Source organism: Giraffa tippelskirchi, chromosome 11 (assembly GCF_054371585.1).
Source record: "Giraffa tippelskirchi isolate mGirTip1 chromosome 11, T2T-mGirTip1v1.2.pri, whole genome shotgun sequence".
NCBI lineage: Eukaryota > Metazoa > Chordata > Mammalia > Artiodactyla > Giraffidae > Giraffa > Giraffa tippelskirchi.
In genome coordinates this window covers 4,992,783-5,013,586 of record NC_137285.1, presented here as the reverse complement: position 1 = coordinate 5,013,586, position 20,804 = coordinate 4,992,783, and the positions used below count along the sequence as shown (strand labels likewise).

The window sequence follows — 20,804 nt, the reverse complement described above, 5'->3', positions numbered from 1 at the left end:
TCACCATCTGCAGTGATTTTGGAGCCCCCCAAAATAAAGTCAGCCACCGTTTCTACTGTTAGCCCATCTATCTGCCATGAAGTGATGGGACCGGACGCCATGATCTTAGTTTTCTGAATGTTGAGCTTTAAGCCAACTTTTTCACTCTCCTCTTTCACTTTCTGCCATAAGGGTGGTGTCATCTGCATATCTGAAGTTATTGATATTTCTCTCGGCAAACTTGATTCCAGTTTGTGCTTCCTCCGCCCAGCGTGTCTCATGATGTACTCTGCATATAAGTTAAATAAGCAGGGTGACAATATACAGCCTTGACGTACTCCCTTTCCTATTTGGAACCAGTCTGTTGTTCCATGTCCAGTTCTAACTGTTGCTTCCTGACCTGCATATAGGTTTCTCAAGAGGCAGGTCAGGTGGTCTGGTATGCCCATCTCTTTCAGAATTTTCCACATTCTGGAAATACTCTATCAGTATATTTGTCTCTAGAAACCTGAGCCCTGTTTTTCATCCTTTTAACATCAAGAAATCAGATCATCTGGCTTATAAGGATTGTTTGTAAACTAAGAGTAAATAGGTAAAGAGAAAAGTGTGTAGGCAACTCTCTTGAGAATAAAACTTCCAAAATGTCACGGCCCTTGGTAGCTTTCCAAGGCTTTTATCTGACACTCATGGATGAGAGAGACTTTGTAGAAGTCCGGCATTCCCAAGGGGAGATTCCAGCATGCTACTGAAGTAAAGGCTTTTTTCTTTACCATTCCTTTCTAATACCTGACTGTGTTCTAGAGAAATGAAGATCCTGGGTCATTTAAATAATATAATTAATCTCCATAATGTCCTATAGTGAAATTCTAAGATACAAATGTAACTAAACTTATTTCCCATCATATAGATTAATTCATAAATTTATTGTTGCCTCAGCTATTAACCTTCTCTTTCTCATTTATATTATATTACTATTACCATTTATGGAATTCCAGGTACCATGTTAGGTACTTTACCTATATTATTTATAACCCTATCACAACTGTGTACAGAATGAATGGCATCATCATTTTCTGAATAAGAAATAAGAGGCAAAGAGAAGTTAAACAATAACTTCCCCAAAATTCCAAAGCCAGGATGAATTGGAGCAGGCATTCAAATCTGGATCTGTCTCCTGCCAAACCCTACCCTCTTTCCACTCTGCAGGGACCATCATGAGCATCTACTAGATATTAAGTCTCTAAGAATTTTACATTTATCTAGAAAAGACTAAGGTGATATTTCTCTGTCATTACAATTCAGCTCTCTTGATGAGATGGAATATGTATCTCGATCACCAGAGTTAAAAATCCACCAAAGCAACAGTGTGAAGGATTCACAGCAATAATACTCCATCTCTAACAAAGCATCATGTGTGCGTCCTTAATTTAATGGATAGAGCATACTGATACAGCTTTTGGCTAGTTTTACACATATCCACAGCACATGTGAAGAGCATAAGAACACTGCAAGCTATTAGATCCTGAGGTCAGAGGCCAAGTTTCATTTTATCTCTATATCTCCAAGCCCTGTATGTGGCAGATGTCCAACACCTTTCTGTTGATGAAAGCTAGAAGCAATTATTATCAACTTCTGAAAGTAATATATTAAGATAATTAAAACATTTGAGCATCAAAAAAGAAAAATATCCCATGTTTCAAACAAACTGGTTTTGGTCTGCAGGTAAAATTCCTACCTCTCGATCCTTGAGTTTCATGGCAAGCACCAACTGATGCCTGTGGTTAGTGAGAGCCTCCCGGTAATTTCCTTTGGAGAAGAATGCAGAGCCCAGGTTCCCATGAGCTCGGCATTCTCCTGTCTGGTCACCTGAATTGGGTTTAAAAAAAAAGAGAATATTTCTCTAAGTTACAGCATTATTTACAATATATAAAGGCCATCTTAATTTGAGAGCCACAGGTTTACTAGTTAAAATTTCATTTGCCTTTTTTTTCTTCCTCTAAAAGACTCCATGTGGGAAGTTACAGTCCTAGAAGTTAAATCTCTGGACAACCATTATTGATGTTATAACATATAACTGCAGTCAGGGACATAAGTTTCCTGGAAATGAGAGGTCATTGCTTTGCTTCTGAACAACCATCATCTTGTTGGTTGGTTCAGTCACTTGACTCCAAACCTATTATAGTATGTTGCTTCTTTACAAGTATGCCAATGGTAGACTCACCACATTTCTTACTGCAGTCTCCCAAGTCCTTAAATAATCAATGTGATGATTATCATAAACCACCTTTTTTTTTTAAATGAGGAACAGCAGCACAGAGAGGTTGGGCAACTTGCCAAAAGTCACACAGCCAGTAAGTAGCAGAGTCAAGATTCTAAACTCAGCAGTCTGGCTCCTCAGTCCACCCTCCAAACCACTGCTCTGCACTGTCCACTCCAACAAAATGACGGTGCATTCTTGTAGGCAAAAATGTAAATTTAAGTGAAAGATCCCACAAATACTACCATTTGAGATATTAAATCAGTGAGCCCATATCTCTGAGAAAGCAATGAGTATGTTCATCAATATCTTTTGGCCTTTTGGAACCTTGACACCTTGTTAAATGAAAAGCCCTAAAGACTTGAGTACTCTAAAACACAGAATGTTCTAGAGGTAGAATCACTTTTCACTGCACATGTTTTCATCGCACATTTCAATCCCACTCATGTCAGGTTAATCCGTTTTCTTCATTTCCTTTCTGCACTAAAATAAAGGAGAAAACCATAACTCTACCTAAGGTCTTGGCGACATCCAAGTCCTGCTGCATGTACCCAGTGCTCTTCTCTGTGTTTCCGAGCGACCAGTGAGCACTGCTCAGTGCAGAGAAAACGGAACCTCTCAGCTTGAGGCTGCAGGTGCCAATCTTCAGCGCGGCTTCTAAGACAACCACAGAGGCCCCGTGATGGCCAGCTGTCAGGAGTTCCTGCCCAACCACAGAGACAACCACGAAGGGGCTCTTGTCCAGTTTCATTTTCTGAAGCTGCTGATAAGTGGGCTCGAGGGAGTCTGAAGAAAAACAAAAGAAAACAGAGAATGTAGGAGAAGACACAAAACAATCCTTTCTACTACACTCTAGAAACAACGGTTTCTCAAACTTTCTATGGTCCATTTCAGGTACAAACTCTTCAAGCTTTTCATCCAGCACCATTCTCACTGTGCACTCATTCACGTAAGTGGACAACACCAAGGTCAGTCCAGCAATTTCCTTACTTCAGTCTCACAGGCATACGCCACATTCTTCCTCTCTTCTGGTCTTGCTTTGATTAGGACCCATCACTTTCCCTGAATAGTTCTCTCTTCTCTGAACTGCTGCCCTCTCAAAGTATCACAGGTACATCACTCAACTCCCACCGCTACCATATCCAAGCAGACCTCAGAGATGCTGTGGGTCTGCCTCCAGACCACTGCAATAGAGCGAATGTCACAATAAAGCAAATCGCATGCAATGTTTGGCTTCCACACATATCAAAGTTATGTCTACACTATACTGTAGTCTATTAGGTGTGCAATGGCATTATGTCTAAAAAATCCCATCAATTAAAAATACTTCATTGCTAAAAAATGCTAACCACCATCTTGAGCCTTCAGTGATGCAATAGCAACATCAAAAGTAACAGATCACAGACCACCAGAACAAATACAATAACAATGAAAAAGTTTGAAATATTGCAAGAATTGTCAAAGTGTGACAGAGACATGAAGTGAGCAAATGCTGTTGGAAAAATGGCACCAATAGACTAGCCCGATGAAAGGTTGACGCAGACCTCCCATTTGTTGAAAAAAAAAAAAGAAACAAACAATATTTGTGAAGCACAATAAAGTGAAATGCAGTAATATGAGGTATGCCTGTACTATCCCCAGGTCCTCCAGCACACATTAATCTTTGTACCTAAACTTCTGATATATTTTTATAGTTAGTATGCAGTTTGGCCCTTAACCTTTTTAGAGATGTTTCACGTGTGTTAATTTTTAAAATATTTTCCCAGCTAAATCTGAAGACCACTATAGGATTGTTTAATACTTTATTACAAACCATTTCTATATAGGTGAAAGCTCCTAATACATCTGGCATTCAACGAATGAAAAGTTTGTTAAACCTGAATCTGAATGACTGATTAATAAACTCTGTCCACCTTTTTCCCTAGAAGATATAAAAGCAGCTCTCTCAACAAATAGCCATAATCCTCACTGGCAACCCAGTGTACCCTGCTGTTCCTGAGACTAAAATGACCATATAAAAAAGTACTATCAATTTCTGTTGTGGTGACAAATGAAATCATAAAGAAATCATCTGAGTTTACTAAGGTAAGATGAAAGACAAAATTAATGTTTAGCTTGTTTTATTTTCATGTGGTGGAAAGGACACCGATTAGGGGTCAGGAAGCCACAAAGAGATTCTTTCCATTTGAAGCTAGGTTTCAAAGTGGATGACCTTTAAGCTCCTTCTTCCTCTTCTCCTCTTTTTTCCAAAGACAATCGCAGAGCTAATGACTATAACCCTACAATGAGGCAGCACTTATAACACTTTTGTTGTTAGCTTCCCTGAAAAAGTGTTTCACATTAGTTGTTCCACTGTGCCTATGTTAAAAAAAAAAAAAAAAAAAACTATTAAAAGGTTGGTCTCTTTAAATTGTGAATCTCTCAGCCAACAGTACTGCATTAAAATGTAATTTTCACAATTTATGACTTCAAATCTCGAATCACTAAGGAGCTCTCATCTGAATCAACATTACCACGGAAACCCTGAAACCTACTGGCACCTAGAGCATTTTTTTCCCTTCAATCAGATCACTAAACAGAGAACAAAGAACATTTTTACACCTGTCAAGGTGCAAGCAGTGCACAACGCCAGTAAACACTTGCTCCCCAACAGAGTCAAATACAGGCAAAGACCCGGGAACTGCTGGGACAGGAAAAGAACAATGCCATACGCAAACAACTGGGAGCAGGATTTTGGTGGTACCCGCTGGACTTGGCAGCCAATGATGAGCATATTAGCATACCACTGGCCAATCAGCAGGAGCAAAAATAACAATTTTAGAGCTGAAAAGAACTTGAAACCACCCTTTATTTTATAAATGAAGAATCTGAGTATTTAAGTGATTCATGCAAGGGCAGACAGCTTGAGACAGAGCCAGGACAAGAACCCATCTAAGTTCAGGCTCTCTGATACCATACCACACAACATTCTTCGTTGTTTACACAAGAAATCAATTAGAGCTGATTTTAAGTGGAGAAGAAAGGTACTGAGAGGCTACTGGGAAGGGGATGTGGGTTCAATCCCTGGTCAGGGAGCTAAGATTCCAAATGCTTTGCAGCCAAAAAACCAAAACATAAAACAAAAGCAATGATGTAACAAATTCAATAAACATTAAAAAAAAAAAAAAAACCCAAAAAACTGTATGGGCTGGATTAGTTGATCTATAAAGTTTCATCCCAACTCTACTATTCTACAATTCTAATTCCTATCCTACAATACTTGGGCTGTTAGCAAAAGGACTAATTGTGTGATTTTCTCAGGCTAGATGGAACAGAGATTTGGCAGCCTGTAAAGATGTTTTTCTTTATAGAAATTATGCATAATACATAAAATATCCAATGTCAAAACAACTTCATAAGAATGCAAAAGTACTTTGCAACAATCACTGAACACTAGTTATGTGCTTTCAAAACGTAAAGGCTTTAAGAATTTAAGATAAACAAAGTTATATTTCCTCACACTTGAAAAACTTGAAGGAATGCAATATTAAATAGAAGCTAGTAACAGACAAATAATCATACTCAGTTAAAAGATATACTATATTTATTTCATCAGTACTGCATATTTTTTCACCTATTAACATCTGTGAATTTGAGATTTATTATCCATGAACTCACACTTCCTTAGTGGCTCAATGGTAGAGAATCTGCCTGCCAATGCAGGAGATGTGAGTTCAATCCCTGGGTAGGGAAGATCCCCTGGAGAAGGAAATAGTAATCTACTCCAATATTCTTGCCTAGGAAATCCCATGGACAGAGGAGCTTGGCAGGCTACAGTCCACAGGGTCACAAAGAGTCAGACACGACTGAAACGACTAAACAGCAGCAACAACCCATGAACTCAGCGGTGCCTTACAATGGCTGGTTATTTCTATATCTGTGCTGGGCTTAGTTAGTCAGTCGTGTTCGACCCTTTGTGACCCAATGAACTGTAGCCCACTGGGCTCCTCTGTCCATGGGGATTCTCCAGGCAAGAATAAAAGACTGCGTTGCCATGCTCGCCTCCAGGGGATCTTCCAACCCAGGGATCAAACCCAAGTCTCCTGCATTGCAAGCAGATTCTTTACCATTTGAGCCACCAGGGAAGGCCATTTCTATGTCTAAAAGTAAAAGTGAAGTGTTAGTCGCTCAGCGGTGTCCGACTCTGAGATCACATGGACTATAGTCCACCAGGCTCCTCTGTTCACAGGATTCTCCAGGCAAGAATACTGGAGTGGGTTGCCATGCCCTTCCCCAGGGGATCTTCCTGACCAAGGGATCAAACCCAGGGCTCCCACACTGCAAGTGGATACGTTACTGTCTGAGCCATCTGGAGTCGATTTTCTTAATAATATGTAAAATAATGATACAACTTTCAATCCAGATTTCTCAGAACTGGTAGGATATGCTGTGGGACCCCTGAGGAGAAAGGTAGGCAGGCCCCAGGTTGGTGTGAGACTGCTTTCTGGAGGCAGTGATATCGGAACAGAAACTGGAGCTATGAGAAACCAGTGTTTTTCAGGAACTGCAGGTAGTTTTAGCTGGGAGTATCTTAGTGATGAGAATAAAAGAGGTAAGATCTTTTATACTAAAGCAGTTGGCCTTTATCCTGCAGGCAAAAGGGAAAATGTAGAATTATGAATAAGAGAATGACAGATCACACTTACACTGTAGAAAATGCATTCTGGAAGGAAAGCAAAAGCAGGGACTGGAAAGAAGCCTGGAAAGTCAGTTAGCAGAAAAGTCCTATATTTGCAATGACAAAACAGATGGAAAACAAGAGATAAATTTAAGACATATTTAGAATTTAAAAATCTACAGAATTGAGGAATAAATGTATTAACAGGTACAATGCCTTATTCCAAAGTGATGATATTCTACTGACTGTCTCCTATGAATCATCCTTAAGGTAACTGAAATTCTGCAGATTGAAATTCAATCTGTCCCAGGTACTAAGAAGACATTCTAAAGCCTTCCGTTTTATCCTTGTAACATTTCATTACCATACATGACTAAGAAGGCTTCAACTTTCCTAAAAACCTGGTGATATCACTACCAATTACTACTGGTTACAATATAACACTGAACTGCAAATTCAGAAGGCCAGGAAAAACAATTTTTGGAATGATTCTCCAGAAGAGGGATCCTGAGAGAAGAGCAACTGCTAACACATAAGAAGGCAAGGAAAGTGTAATGAGAGTAAAGTATTGCCCATAAACAAAGTTTAGAGGTAAGGTTCATAATATTAACTTAATTTTAATTTCTATCTTTTCTTAAGCAAATTCCTTACAGAGGAACTAAATTAAAAACCACCGGGCATGTCACAAAAAGGACAAATACTGTGTGATTCCACTTAGGGAGGTACCTTGGTAGTCACCAGGAGCTGGGGTGGGGTGAGGGTGGGATGAGGAGTTATTGTTTAAATAGGTACAAAATGTCAATCTGGGAGGATGAAAATCTGGAGACAGATGAAGGGCTGGCTGCACAACCCTGTGAGTATACTTAACACCACATAACTGCACAACTAAAAATGGTCAATTTGATGTTATGTACATGTTACCACAATTGAAAAAAAAAAAAGCTTTGGTTCATACTAAAAGGAAAACTTAACCCTGCTCAAAAAAAGAAAAAGAAAATAAAAAGAAAAACTGACACGTTTAGCTAAGTCACTTCATATTTTTCTGGGTTCATTTATGAATTTATTTATATCCTACTTCATTCCAAAAGGATTCAAAGGCCTTCTATAGAAATAAGGCAGAAGACATGGTAGTCGGAGTGAGTGGAAAGTAAAGTCAGGAAAATTCAGCTTAAAGGTTGTTAAGTCCTGGCGCTTCTTTAAGGTGGCCAGGACACTAGGCTCTACCGCTTCACAGAGGACAAAAGAAAAGAATCAAGGATCACTTTAGGTTAATTCCCAGACCTTTTAGATAAAAATACACTACCACTCAGGCAAAAGGCAGTTTTTCCAGGAACCGAGTGCTTGGCCAGAGGATCAATGTGTGCTCTGCAGTGTCTATTCTGCACCCACAGCACAAAGACAAGAGCAGGCTTAGCACCACTGCAACTTCTCTCCCGGAGAGAACAGGCACGTCACATTGCACGGGGCAGATGTCCTAAAGGGGCCTGCCTTTACGTGCCAGGGCCTGACTCTCAAAGCAACAGTACAAGCTGCTCGTTACCATGCCCCTTTTACAGAAACGAACCAAGGGACAGAGAAAGGAAGAACCTTGCCCCGTCAATGGGATAGCAGATGGCAGTACTGGGGTCAGAGTCCCAGTCTTTTCAGGAATAGTCAGTTCTGTTTTGTTTTCAACATTTCATCGGTGAAAAGTGACTGCCTTCTAAAAGAAAATCAGACAAAAAGAGTTCTTCAAGGGTGGACAATCAGGTAAATAAAAGGTGAGCCCAAATTTGACTATGAGAGAAAAGCTTATACACATTCAAGCCATTTTCCACCAGTACATCATAAAAATCAGCTTCCTGGATCCTCTGGAGCTGAAAGAAACACCACGACAGGTGATAGCCCATAAATGTAATAGTCTTTAGATTACCGAATTAACAAGAGGGGAGAAAATATACACAAGAGAACCCTCAGCAAGAAGCAGCCCTGTCGTCTTTAGAGGAACAAATAAAGGTAAACTCAATCTCACTTTGTAATTGTATTATTAAATCTGTGGTTGGCAGTAGGACTATGCGACACCATCCAAATCTGCATAAACATTTATAAGATATAATGAACTGAAATTGCTGCAAGACAATCTAAAAAAGAAAAACGGAAAACAGTAAAAGGACAATTTGAGAGTCATGAAAGAGTCTCACTTTATATTAATACTTACATTTGTATATTTTCATAAATGATTTAAGGGAAATACATTACATACAGTGATGTAAATATATTTACAAGAAAAGTAGATAATCTAATATCTGGTTGGTGAGCATGAATGAAACCACAAAAATAAAGTAAAAAAGACAATGCAATTATCAAAATAGGGAACAACATTTTAGAAAATCAAGGAAGTTTCAATGTGGATTAATAGAATGTAGTTATTTGGGAACAAGGGTATATTACCCCTATCTTTAAAAAAAAACACAAAAAAACTTGAAACTTCCCCCAAAGGCCAAACGATAGGAATGCTATGCACAAAGGGGACCTTTGTTTGCTTACAGAAGCACCTGGACAAGGGAGTCTCCATGTTGCATTTCAGATTCATTTTGCATTTCAAAATAAAAACAATGGACACACAGATCATACCTACATGTACAGCATCCTGGACCACACAGCTACTCAACAATGGCAGAAACTGAGAACACTGCAGGAGATTAAAATAAACAGTGGGCAAAAAATGGGCAGCAAATGATGACAGATTTTGTGAATTATAGCCGTATGACAAAAAGAGAGGCCATTAAGATGTGAAATGATAAACAGAACAACACTGTGTAAAGCAACAGTCTTTCTATAAAATGTTGATAAGAAAAGCCCACCTGGAATAGATATGTTGGTGAAGGCAATGCCAAAAATAAATGAGATAAGTCATTTAAGGATAAAGAAGAAAATACTGAAGTGCTCCAGGCACCTGTAAGATGCAGCTTTCTCCAGGGTCGCCCTTAGGTCACCCTGTAAAATGGTAAAGAACATGGCACAGAAAACCCTAAGGGTGACGGTAGCACTGAGCTATTTCTTGAAGTGCAGAGAAGATTTTTTTACATTTATCTAAATAAATTGCTTCAGAGGCAAACTGGTAAGTATGATTCTGCTGATCTCAACACATTCACTCCAATGTTCTAAAAGCAGCAGCAGAAATACCTCAGAATAAAGGGATATCTTCATGAACTAAATAAAAAATGATCTATGTAAATTACCTGCAGAGGGATACAGGGAGAGAATGAGAAAATACTAGAAAAATAGAAAGGAGAGAGAGAGATTGATTTTTGTTGTTGCTGTCCATTCCCCACCCCTCCTTCCCACTCCTGGTGCTCCAAAGCGCATCTGCTCTAAGTCAGAGTTTATTAACAGCAGGTCCCCCAGTGGGAGAAGCCATTAGGTTCCTGCAGCAAAGACTAAGCTTTGTATGGGGTTATAAAATCGCATGAAGAGAGGTTTCCTTACCACTTTTTTTCTAAAACATGAAATCTTCGCTTTTAGGAAAGTATTTTTTATAGCTATGAATTGCTCAGAAACCATATGAGTACCATTTAGTTCATCAAACTTTTACTTAGCACATAAATATTTTGAGCCAAGTATCAAACTAGCCAGTATATTAAAATTATCTAATGCTGCAAATATTTTAAAAACTAAATAAATTACCTAATGATACTGCCATCCACGTTTTTAGGTTCACTCAAAAACATACCGTGTCAGAGACAAAAACAGAGTTCTGCTTGATATCATCTAGTTAGTATGGGACATTATTAGCATCAACCTGCCTTAGGGTCTCCATCATTCCACAAAGATGACAACTGGTATACACTTTCAGCCCAATCCTCCCAAGAATTCTTTCCACAAAAATCAGTGTTCCTCAAACAGAAGTAAATCTGATCTGAGCCTTAGAACACCTCCGACCTTCACTATTTCCAATCTACTATTCCAGAATGCCAATTGGTATAACACAGAAGTAATACAGGTAAAAACGACATATCTACTCATTTTTCTCTTTCCTTTTACTTCAACATAATCTTTTAATGTTCCTCTGAAAAATGTCAGAAATAGCATACAGTTAGATCCATATTTCCTCTTAAGAAATGTCTAATGTCTTCTCTCATTTGTTTATTTCTAGATGGCATATTGGTCCAGCTGAGCAGATCAGTTTACTACTAGAGGTGTTTTGTTTTAGAGGTACAGAATCTGACAACTACAAAAAACATAAGGATTCTTTATATAACCCTAAAATCCAGAGAAGTTGTATAGTTAGTTAACGAAAAACTCAAAAATATAATCTAGGTCCACAAAGCTCCAGACAAGTGGCCTTCGCCACCGTCCCATTGTGCCTCACTAATGTCAGCTATTGACAGTGATGTCCAATTTTCCTGTCTAAAATATCCAAGCTTAGCTAATATGATAACCTATCGATCCTCAACACCTGAGTCAAAATCTTCAAAGATTAGAAATGTTCTGACTTAAATTAGTGTTGGACCAAATACTTTTATCATATTTACCTCTCATGGGAGATTTCATAGCTGCTTCTACCATCCCCACCAGAAGCTGGAGACTCTTGGGGTCCTGAGCCAACCCAGATGCAAAGGCTGCCAGGGCATCGGCATGACGTCCGAGGTACTGGAGGGCAACACCCTGTCGGAAGTATGCCTGGAAATAAATAAAAGATAATGCATGTATTACTTATACACTAGGCTCCACCAGGCTGAGGAGGATTCTTGACTAGAACAACAGGTTGGCAGAACTAAGATTGAGGTAATCTCAGTTAAAAAACCTAGTAAAGAGTTTGTAATGAAATTTGACTTCTCTGAACATCATAAAATGTAAGCATACTTCTTTCAGGCAAATTATATTTAAAACTTTCATTCTTTTCACTTCTTGAACATGTTAATTTTATCACATTCTTTGGTACTTATTCACATAGTATATAATATTTTACCATTTTTTGATGATTTTAAAAGCCTTTTACCCCAATCTAATAGCATAAGCTCAAGGACAGGGGTTTGGAAATTTCTTTACATCTCACCAAAGTATCTGGTACAGTGCAAGACAAATGAGAGATACTCCATTTTCACTTATTTTGTTTTCTCCTCATTAATTAAAGGAATATATCAGCATGTGATTAGTATTAAGATAACTGTAATAATGACTAACACAACATGGCTACATTTAATGTGGTGTTTCAGGCATAGTATTTTAAAACCATTATTTAAAATACATGTGCTTTGCTTAGAAACAAAATAGGATTGCTGTTGTTTGCATCATTTAATTGGATTAGTTTAAAAACTGGTATTATCAACTGTGAATATAAGAAAACATCCCTCCTTCCAGCTAATTACAGAAAGGGCCAGAAAATTAATAAAATATTTAAACTTCATAATGATCGTAAGAACTTACAGTTTATTTTCAAACAGAGTAAAATCAAGTAAATGATCAAAGTGTTACAAGTATATAACCAGCAAAGGACTTTGAACCTGATTAAATAACACATAAAACTGACATATTATTAATGCATTCATTGCTTATATGATATCTGCTTCTAAAATACTTGGCCTATTTAACTTAAATACTTTTATAATACTCTATGCTTGTAACACAAATGTAACTTTTTCATCCAATATCCTTTTCAATTGTAACAAACTGTATTTATGGGCTCTAAATGAAGTTTCAAACAACTTCTAAAACTACTATTCAAATTTAATACATAATTTTATAATTTTATATTATGTACACACACTATGAGAGAGCACCTTTCATGTTTACAAAACATAATTACTTACCTTATTTCATTTTTACAACTATGCTTTGAGGTGATTTAAGATAAGCAATACTATTCAGTGTTTCTATTAAGAAACAATCCATAAACTGAATGAATACTCAAATTATTACGGTCTATTCAGACTTCTATTAGTTTAAACTACCGGCAGCTGTTACAACTCAGACTCCAGTAAGACAAGCTCCTGTAAGCGCACTTCCATCACTGATTCGTAAGATCACTTCCTTCCAGTGGGCTCAGTCACTTTTAATCTTTAATGTGTTTATACACATTTTTCACTACCTTTTTCATCTAACATTTTAGGTGATTTCTATAATCCAAGAGGCAACATGTACCACATTCCAACTAAAAATAACTATAGTTTATATAATTCTAGAAGTGCTACATTAAAGCTAAATTTAAAAATTTATATATGTGTGTGTGTGTGTGTGTGTGTGTATATGGGCTTCCCAGGCGGCACTAGTGGTAAAGAACCTGCCTGCCAATGTAGGAGACGAAAGAGATAGGGATTTCATCCCTGGGTCATGAAGATCCCCTGGAGGAGGGCATCACAACCCACTCCAGTATTCTTGCCTGGAGAATCCCATGGACAGAGGAGGCTACAAGTCCATGAGGTCACACAAAACTTAAGCAACTTAGCACAGCACAGCACACATGCATATATAAATATATACATGAAATATTTATAAACTATTATTTATGAAGAGAGACAAAATAAGTCTGTGGTTAATGATTTCAGGTATATATTTTAAGAAACACAAAAATCTATTGTGGTAATCATTTCACAATGTATGTAAGTCAAATCATTACACTATATACCTTAAACTATTAACATAGTGCTGCAAGTCAATAAATCTCAATAAAACTGGAAAAAAACATAAAAAATTTAATTAGTCTCAATGAATTTTGATAATTTTTTTATCTGTTTAAATCAAAGCATATCATTCATTACTTCACTGAGAAAATAACTGATTTTCCTATCTCCCAAATGAAGTTTTGGATAAGTATGATGTATATACTCCTTAGTGGGTTCAATGTTAATGGAAAGTTAGGACATCAAATAAACAAAGGAGTTGCTTCCCTGGGAGCTCAGCTGGTAAAGAATCCACCTGCAATGCAACAGACCCTGATTCAATTCCTAGGTCTGGAAGACCCCCTGGAGAAGGGATAGGCTACCCACTCCAGTATTCTTGGGCTTCCCTGGTGGCTCAGACGGTAAAGAACTGCCTGCAATGTGGGAGACCTGTGTTGGATCCCTGGGTTGGGGAGATCCCCCAGAGGACTACATCACAATCCACTTCAGTATTCTTGCCTGGAGAATTCCCATGGACAGAGGAGCCTGGCGGGCCACCGTCCATGGGGTCGCAAAGAGTCGGACACGACTGGGCAGCTAAACACAGAACAGCATAACACATACATGTTTTGCTTCCTTAGGACACTCAGAAATTAGATAAGGAAAGGTATGACTGGATCATGCTGCCCAGAGTCTCAGTTCCCCTTCCTTAGAAGATTTTGAAAAGAGGTAAAGGTGAGAAGGCTCAAAGATCTCCCCTGATCCTTCCTTATGTCCTTCCAGAATCCCCATCGCAACGTCACAAAATTTTCTACTAAAAGCTTAGAGTTGTCAGCACAGTGCCTGACATAGAGTAAATACTTATTAAAGTAAGCTATTTTGGTTATTAATTAATGAGGAAAACAAGAACACATAATTACAGACTAAAAGAACATAAGGACAGTCCAATAAATATTTAAAACATTTCATTATTCACTATAACAGCATTCAATTCCTATCACTGTTTTATTCACCCCTCCCTCTTGCTCCATGTAAGACTATTAGCAACTGGGAAACTCACTGCTGTAAGGCTCCCAGACAAAATCTGAACCAACCGACTAAAAGAAATTGGTACTAACAGGTCTTGGGAGATGTAGCAACCCCCACATAGGATTCTCTGTCAGTCTCTCCCAAAGGAAAGATCAAGAAGCGCTGAGTTCACCGCTGTTTACTAAACTTAAAGAAAACTGATGTGACCTAATTCTTCTCTTACTATCATAGGTTTCATAGGAAGCAGCAGCATCTGGGAAAGGGACAAATCTGGGTCACTTAGGATTGAGCCCAGCCAACCTTAGATAATATTTTTCAGCACTCCTCATGCATATACCCACATTCTGGTCACTGCTATGAAACAGACAGAGAAGGGAAGGCAATATGGACTGACTTTTGAGAGCCCCTATGCCCTGAGAACAATGGTTTTAACCTGAAGCTTTAGCCAAGAAGACTTGTAAGGAGCTAGGTGATACACTGGACTACAAGGGGAATGCCTAGATTTTAAAGTGTTGTAGAGCAGTGGTCTTGCCTGGAGAATCCCATGGATGGCGGAGCCTGGTAGGCTGCCGTCTATGGGGTCGCACAGAGTTGGACACGACTGATGCGACTTAGCAGCAGCAGCAGCAGAGTTGTTTATATATCTGTTGTTGTTTACCACAAAGAATCTTCAGTGATTATTCCACACATGCTACTAAGTAATCTCACAAATAATAGAAATACAAGTACGTTACAAGTATATTTTCATTCCTTCCATACTACTTCAATTAACATTCTCTAAAAATCCACAGAACCAGGTACTGTGATGTGTACCACAAATAAAAAGAAATAAAGATAGGACTTGGACTCAAGGTGCTTGCGGTCTAGAGGGAAAGAATATAACATTACTTGACTGCTACCTACAATAACTGTTTACAATAGGAAGGGTTTGTAACATTTTAGCAGTAACAGAAATGTAAATAATGATCAAAGTGCTTACATCCTTTGGTTAAAACTGGTAGTATTTTGCCCTTAGTGAGTGTACATTCTTCTCATCTCAGAGAGTTTGCTAGACTGAATGTGTGTGTCACTCCAAAATTAATAAGCTGAAACCTAATCGCCAGTGTGATGGCATTTGGAGGTGGGGCTTTATGAAGGTGATTAGGCAGTGAGAGTGCAGCCCTCAAGAGTGGGATTAGTGCCCTTATAAAACTGACTCCAGAATGCTCCCTCTTCCCTTCTACCACATGAGACCAGGCACAGAAAGAAGACAGCCAGGAAGTCAGCCCTTACCAGATACCAAATCTGCCATTGCCTTGATCCTGGACTTCCCCACCTCCAGAACTGTGAAAAATAAATGTTATTTAAGCCATCCAGTCTACAGTATTTTGTTATTGCAGTCCAAACAGACTAAGATAGGCTTAAAGTAAAAACACTCAAAGACTAAACATGTGAAACAGTAAGCTATTTACCCTTCAAGTACCCCTGGAAGCAATGAAGGACCTTTTAAGTCTTTTCTTTCAACATTCTATTCACAATTCTAAAACATCACTGAACTCAATAATAACCTAAACTTCCTCCTCTCCCATGGCTCAAATGAGTAATAAGATAAATTATGCTCATAGGTACATATGTACATTCATAACAAAAAATACAACAAAAAAATAAATGTATATAATATGTAATGATACATAAAATTGTTTACTTACATGTACAGTATAATCTATTACTTAGTACAAGTGCTCCCAAACACTCTGCCTTCGATTTAATCTGTACTTTAAAATGCTATACTTTAATGTTCCTAACCTGTTTTTCACTGTTTGAATTTGAACTTTTTTTTTTAACATCTTCTGAAGAATAAATATCTCTGTAACATGGTAGTACACTTGCTAGCCCATCATACCACCTGCTACCATAACAGCACCATCTTGTCAACAATACTGGTAAATCACAGAACTATTTCACTGACTTTTCCCTTGCTATTTCATTTAAAAATGCGGAAAGATTGCAAAAATAGAAAAGCTGATTCTAGTTTTTAAAAGCACCAGCATTAAACTATAATATAACCATGATTGGGTCAAAAGTGAAAATGATTACAAGGTGCCAAAAGTAGAATAACACCACACAGAACTAACTATGCTCAGTTTTGATGGAAAAGGATAAAATTAGAGAATATATATTTTTAAATGAATCTTAAAAGGAAAGGCATGATTTGAGATTTTAACTTTTCAGTTCTCTAGGAATTAATGCTCCTTACTCACTGAATTTGTCAATCTCTTGTTTAATATTTATATATTTGACATCTCACATATTTGACTTTCATATACTTTTTTAGGAAGGCATTATATGAGAAAATAAAAGATTGTACTCCTTAAAACATATCCATCATACATGCAAAATGTAAATGTACACATAATGACCACTACAAAATTTATTACACATTATAAATTATACATAATTAAAATATGACACATAAAAATAAAGGGATAGGACCCATGTCCTCAAGTTTCCACAGTCTTGCATCAAATAGGAACCCAGATGGATACATAAGCACAAATTATTTTTGTAACATATTTTGTTATGTATGCTCATTTAGGACAAGGGAGAAATTAACAGAACTTTCTACAATGATGAAACTGTTCTCTATACTGTCTAATAACAGTACCCTCTGGCCAGCCACCTGTGGCCACTGACCATGTGAAATGTGGACCATGTGACTAAGAAACTAAATGTTAAATTTCCTTTCATTTATATCACTTTAAGTTTAAACAGCCACAACTGGCTACTGTATTAGACAGCAGAGCTCTAGAGTTTGGTCTTCCTTCAACAACAAACCTCCAAACACAAAGTGAAAGGGTATACACTCAACAAATAAAAATAACTACTACAAAAGCTGGGAACTGAAGCTATGTGATTTACTTCCAGGGCAGCTGCTGCAGAAAAGACTCATTGGGCTGACACTAGAATCCTATCCCAGTTGCTTTTCAGCTGTGTGCCTTTAGCCAAGGCACTTCTCCCAACTTCATGTTCCATTTCCACTTACAGACAGGATGATAATAATGACCTCAACAAAGAATGCTAATTGATATCACATATGGTATATGAAACAAAGAGCGGGTACATTTTTAAAAACTGAAGAGAAGTGAATTTCTCACTATTGAGTCTCAACTTGGCATTTAATCAGGTGGTTCATCTGCTTTACCAATTCACACAATAGAAATTACTTGTGGTAAAGTGGGTGAGGAACTGACAAAAAGTAAACACAAAACAAAAATTGATGATCTCAGTGATCACCTTCGGTCATTAACAGAATAGTTAACTTATGTTTGGCATCTTCCATTTCAGAAGCCTATAAATAGGTAATCTGTTTACTGGAAATTATTACATCAAAATTGCTTTTAAAAATCTTTATACTTTTGGCACTTGATTGGGTAGGCTTCAATTATCTAGTAAATTTGTTACCTGGGAAAAACATCATATGCAGTTTAAATCAAGTCCCTTAGCCCAGGTGGAAAGAAAAAAGAGGTGGCAAAAAAAATAGATGACACACAAAAATCTATCTATAGAAACATGAAAAAGTCCTTCCTATCAGAGACTCTATCTTGATATACTGATGATTAGAATTGCAACAAGATGTTCTGAGGTCCAAGCCTGAACACCTATCTTAGAATTAACAAGCACCCAGTCTTACTATATCAGTCTTGCCATTATAAAACCATAACTTTTACTGCACAGATGCTTTATTTTCCAAAATGCCTTCTAGTTACCATTTATTGAACCACTACTCTGTGCCCCACACAGGGCTACTTGTTTTCCATCGTTCATCACTAACACTCACGATATTCTGTAAGAAGTTCTTATGATAACTATTGCACAAAAGAGGTGGTTATGAAATTCACCCCTGCTGCCAAAAACTCTTGCTACTATTCCACACTACCTCTTTGATAAAAGAATTAATAGTGTGCAATTAACCTCTAAATCAAGCTTTTTGTTTGGGAATTCTTATACTGGCAAAATTCAACCTATGGAGGCAGAAATGAAGGAAAATCAGAAATGACACAGAAAATTTATGAACATGAATATTTAATCTCTATTCCATTAGCAACTGTTCATTGTGGAACAATTTTTAATGAATTGGATGGAGGGAAAATTCATTTCATTAACCTTTCATATAAATGTATTATTATTGAACCAAACAGGCCACTGTACTTGCAACTCAGTTCGATGTTAATGAGATTACAGGCACGAGGCTTTAAATCAAAGAGAAACAAAGGGAGCCATCGGCAAGCTTCTCAGCCAATGCTTATTTGTTTGCTGGCTAAAAATGGATTTTTACCTGCAATACAATTTGCTATGCTTCTTTAATTTTCTGAGATTTTCAAGTGGAGTTTCTTTAGCTTCTATATGCTGACATTTTGTATTAAAAACAAAAAGTAATAAAACCTTGAGAATCGGCAAAGAACACCTTCTTCATGTAGCAATGTTTTACCTGCTCAGCTGGGAGTAATCATTCCTATCTCTCCAGAAAGCTATGCTTATATTTTTTTTTACTAGTATGTCTTATTGTATGCTGACAGCACATGCAAGAGATTGAAGGCTATTTTAGAAAACACCATTATTCAGTTTGTAACCCAGAGTCAAAGGCCCAAATGGCCTAAACATAATGTTCTAACCAAATCTGCAGCTGTGAAGTGTTTTTCTCTTTAATGTTGCTTTTGGTACATTCAATATCAATTTCTAAAAGAAATCTGCTCTCAATCATGATTGTTTCCTACCATATCAGCTATTTCTTAACCCTAAATTAATTTTAAACTAATTATATCAAACTTGTTACAGAAGCAGTTCATAGGAAAATCACATTTTGAAAAGAAACTAGAAATCTGATGAGCAGTTAAAGATGAAACAACAATCAGGAGTTAAATAACTAAGTAGGTGGAGTTTTTCTAGCACTGGAGGAATTCCTAATGTTAAAGTTCATGTCAGATTATAAAATCTGTGTACCATCATCTGGAATTTCCCTTGTAAACTTTGAAAGTAAACAATGAAAAAATTTTGAAGTCCCCTAGAGTAATGGTTCTGAATTGCCCATACCTTGTGCCATCACTCTATGGGTGTGGCATAGGAGGAGTGTAAAGTCATGCCAAAAAAACCGCCAGGGAAATTTCTGAACATTCTCCAAGTAATCATCTGGTTTCAGCATAAGTTCTATGCCCCTGCCCCACCAACCCTCCCTCTACTCCAGAACACTGAGCATGTGGGCCTTCACACATACAGATGATCCTGGGGAGAGTGTGAGTTCAGTTCAGTCGCTCAGTCGTGTCCGACTCTTTGTGACCCCATGAACCGCAGCAGGTCAGGCCTCCTGTCCATCACCAACTCCCGGAGTCCACTCAAACCTATGTCTATCGAGTCGATGATGCCATCCAACCATCTCATCCTCTGTCGTCCCCTTCTTCTCCTGCCCTCAATCTTTCCCAGTATCAGGGTCTTTTCAAATGAGTCAGCTCTTCGCATCAGGTGGCCAAATTATTGGAGTTTCAGCTTCAACATCAGTCCTTCCAATGAACAGCCAGGACTGATCTCCTTTAGGATGGACTGGTTGGATCTCCTTGCAGTCCAAGGGGCTCTCAAGAGTCTTCTCCAACACCACAGTTCAAAAGCATCAATTCTTCGGCGCTCAGCTTTCTTTATAGTCCAACTCTCACATCCATACATGACCACTGGAAAAACCATAGCCTTGACTAGACGGACCTTTGTTGACAAAGTAATGTCTCTGCTTCTTAATATGCTGTCTAGGTTGGTCAGAACTTTCCTTCCAAGGAGTAAGCATCTTTTAATTTCATGGCTGCAATCACCATCTGCAGTGATTTTGGAGCCCCCCAAAATAAAGTCAGCCACCGTTTCCACTGTTAGCCCATCTATCTGCCATGAAGTGATGGGACTGGATGCCATGATCTTAGTTTTCTGAACGCTGAGCTTTAAGCCAACTTTTTCACTCTCCTCTTTCACTTTCGTCAAGAGGCTTTTTAGTTCTTCTTCACTTTCTGCCTTAAAGGTGGTGTCATCTGCATATCTGAGGTTATTGATATTTCTCCTGGCAATCTTGATTCCAGCTTGTGCTTCCTCCAGCCCAGTGTTTCTCATGATGTACTCTGCATATAAGTTAAATAAGCAGGGTGACAATATACAGCCTTGACGTACTCCCTTTCCTATTTGGAACCAGTCTGTTGTTCCATGTCCAGTTCTAACTGTTGCTTCCTGACCTGCATACAGGTTTCTCAAGAGACAGGTCAGGTGGTCTGGTATTCCCATCTCTTTCAGA

At 38.0% G+C, this 20,804-nt stretch overlaps 1 protein-coding gene across 2 annotated transcripts in view; it reads right to left on the bottom strand.

Annotated features, from left to right (window-relative positions):
• Positions 1-20,804, bottom strand: part of TTC28 (tetratricopeptide repeat domain 28) — a 581,567-nt gene that overhangs the window by 268,056 nt on the left and 292,707 nt on the right. For both annotated transcript variants that reach the window (XM_081542775.1, XM_081542776.1), the window contains 3 exons: positions 11,408-11,555; positions 2,750-3,022; positions 1,715-1,845 (listed from right to left, as the gene is read on the bottom strand). In XM_081542775.1, coding sequence (XP_081398901.1) covers positions 1,715-1,845; positions 2,750-3,022; positions 11,408-11,555 — 552 coding nt within the window. The remainder of the gene's footprint in view (positions 1-1,714; positions 1,846-2,749; positions 3,023-11,407; positions 11,556-20,804) is intronic.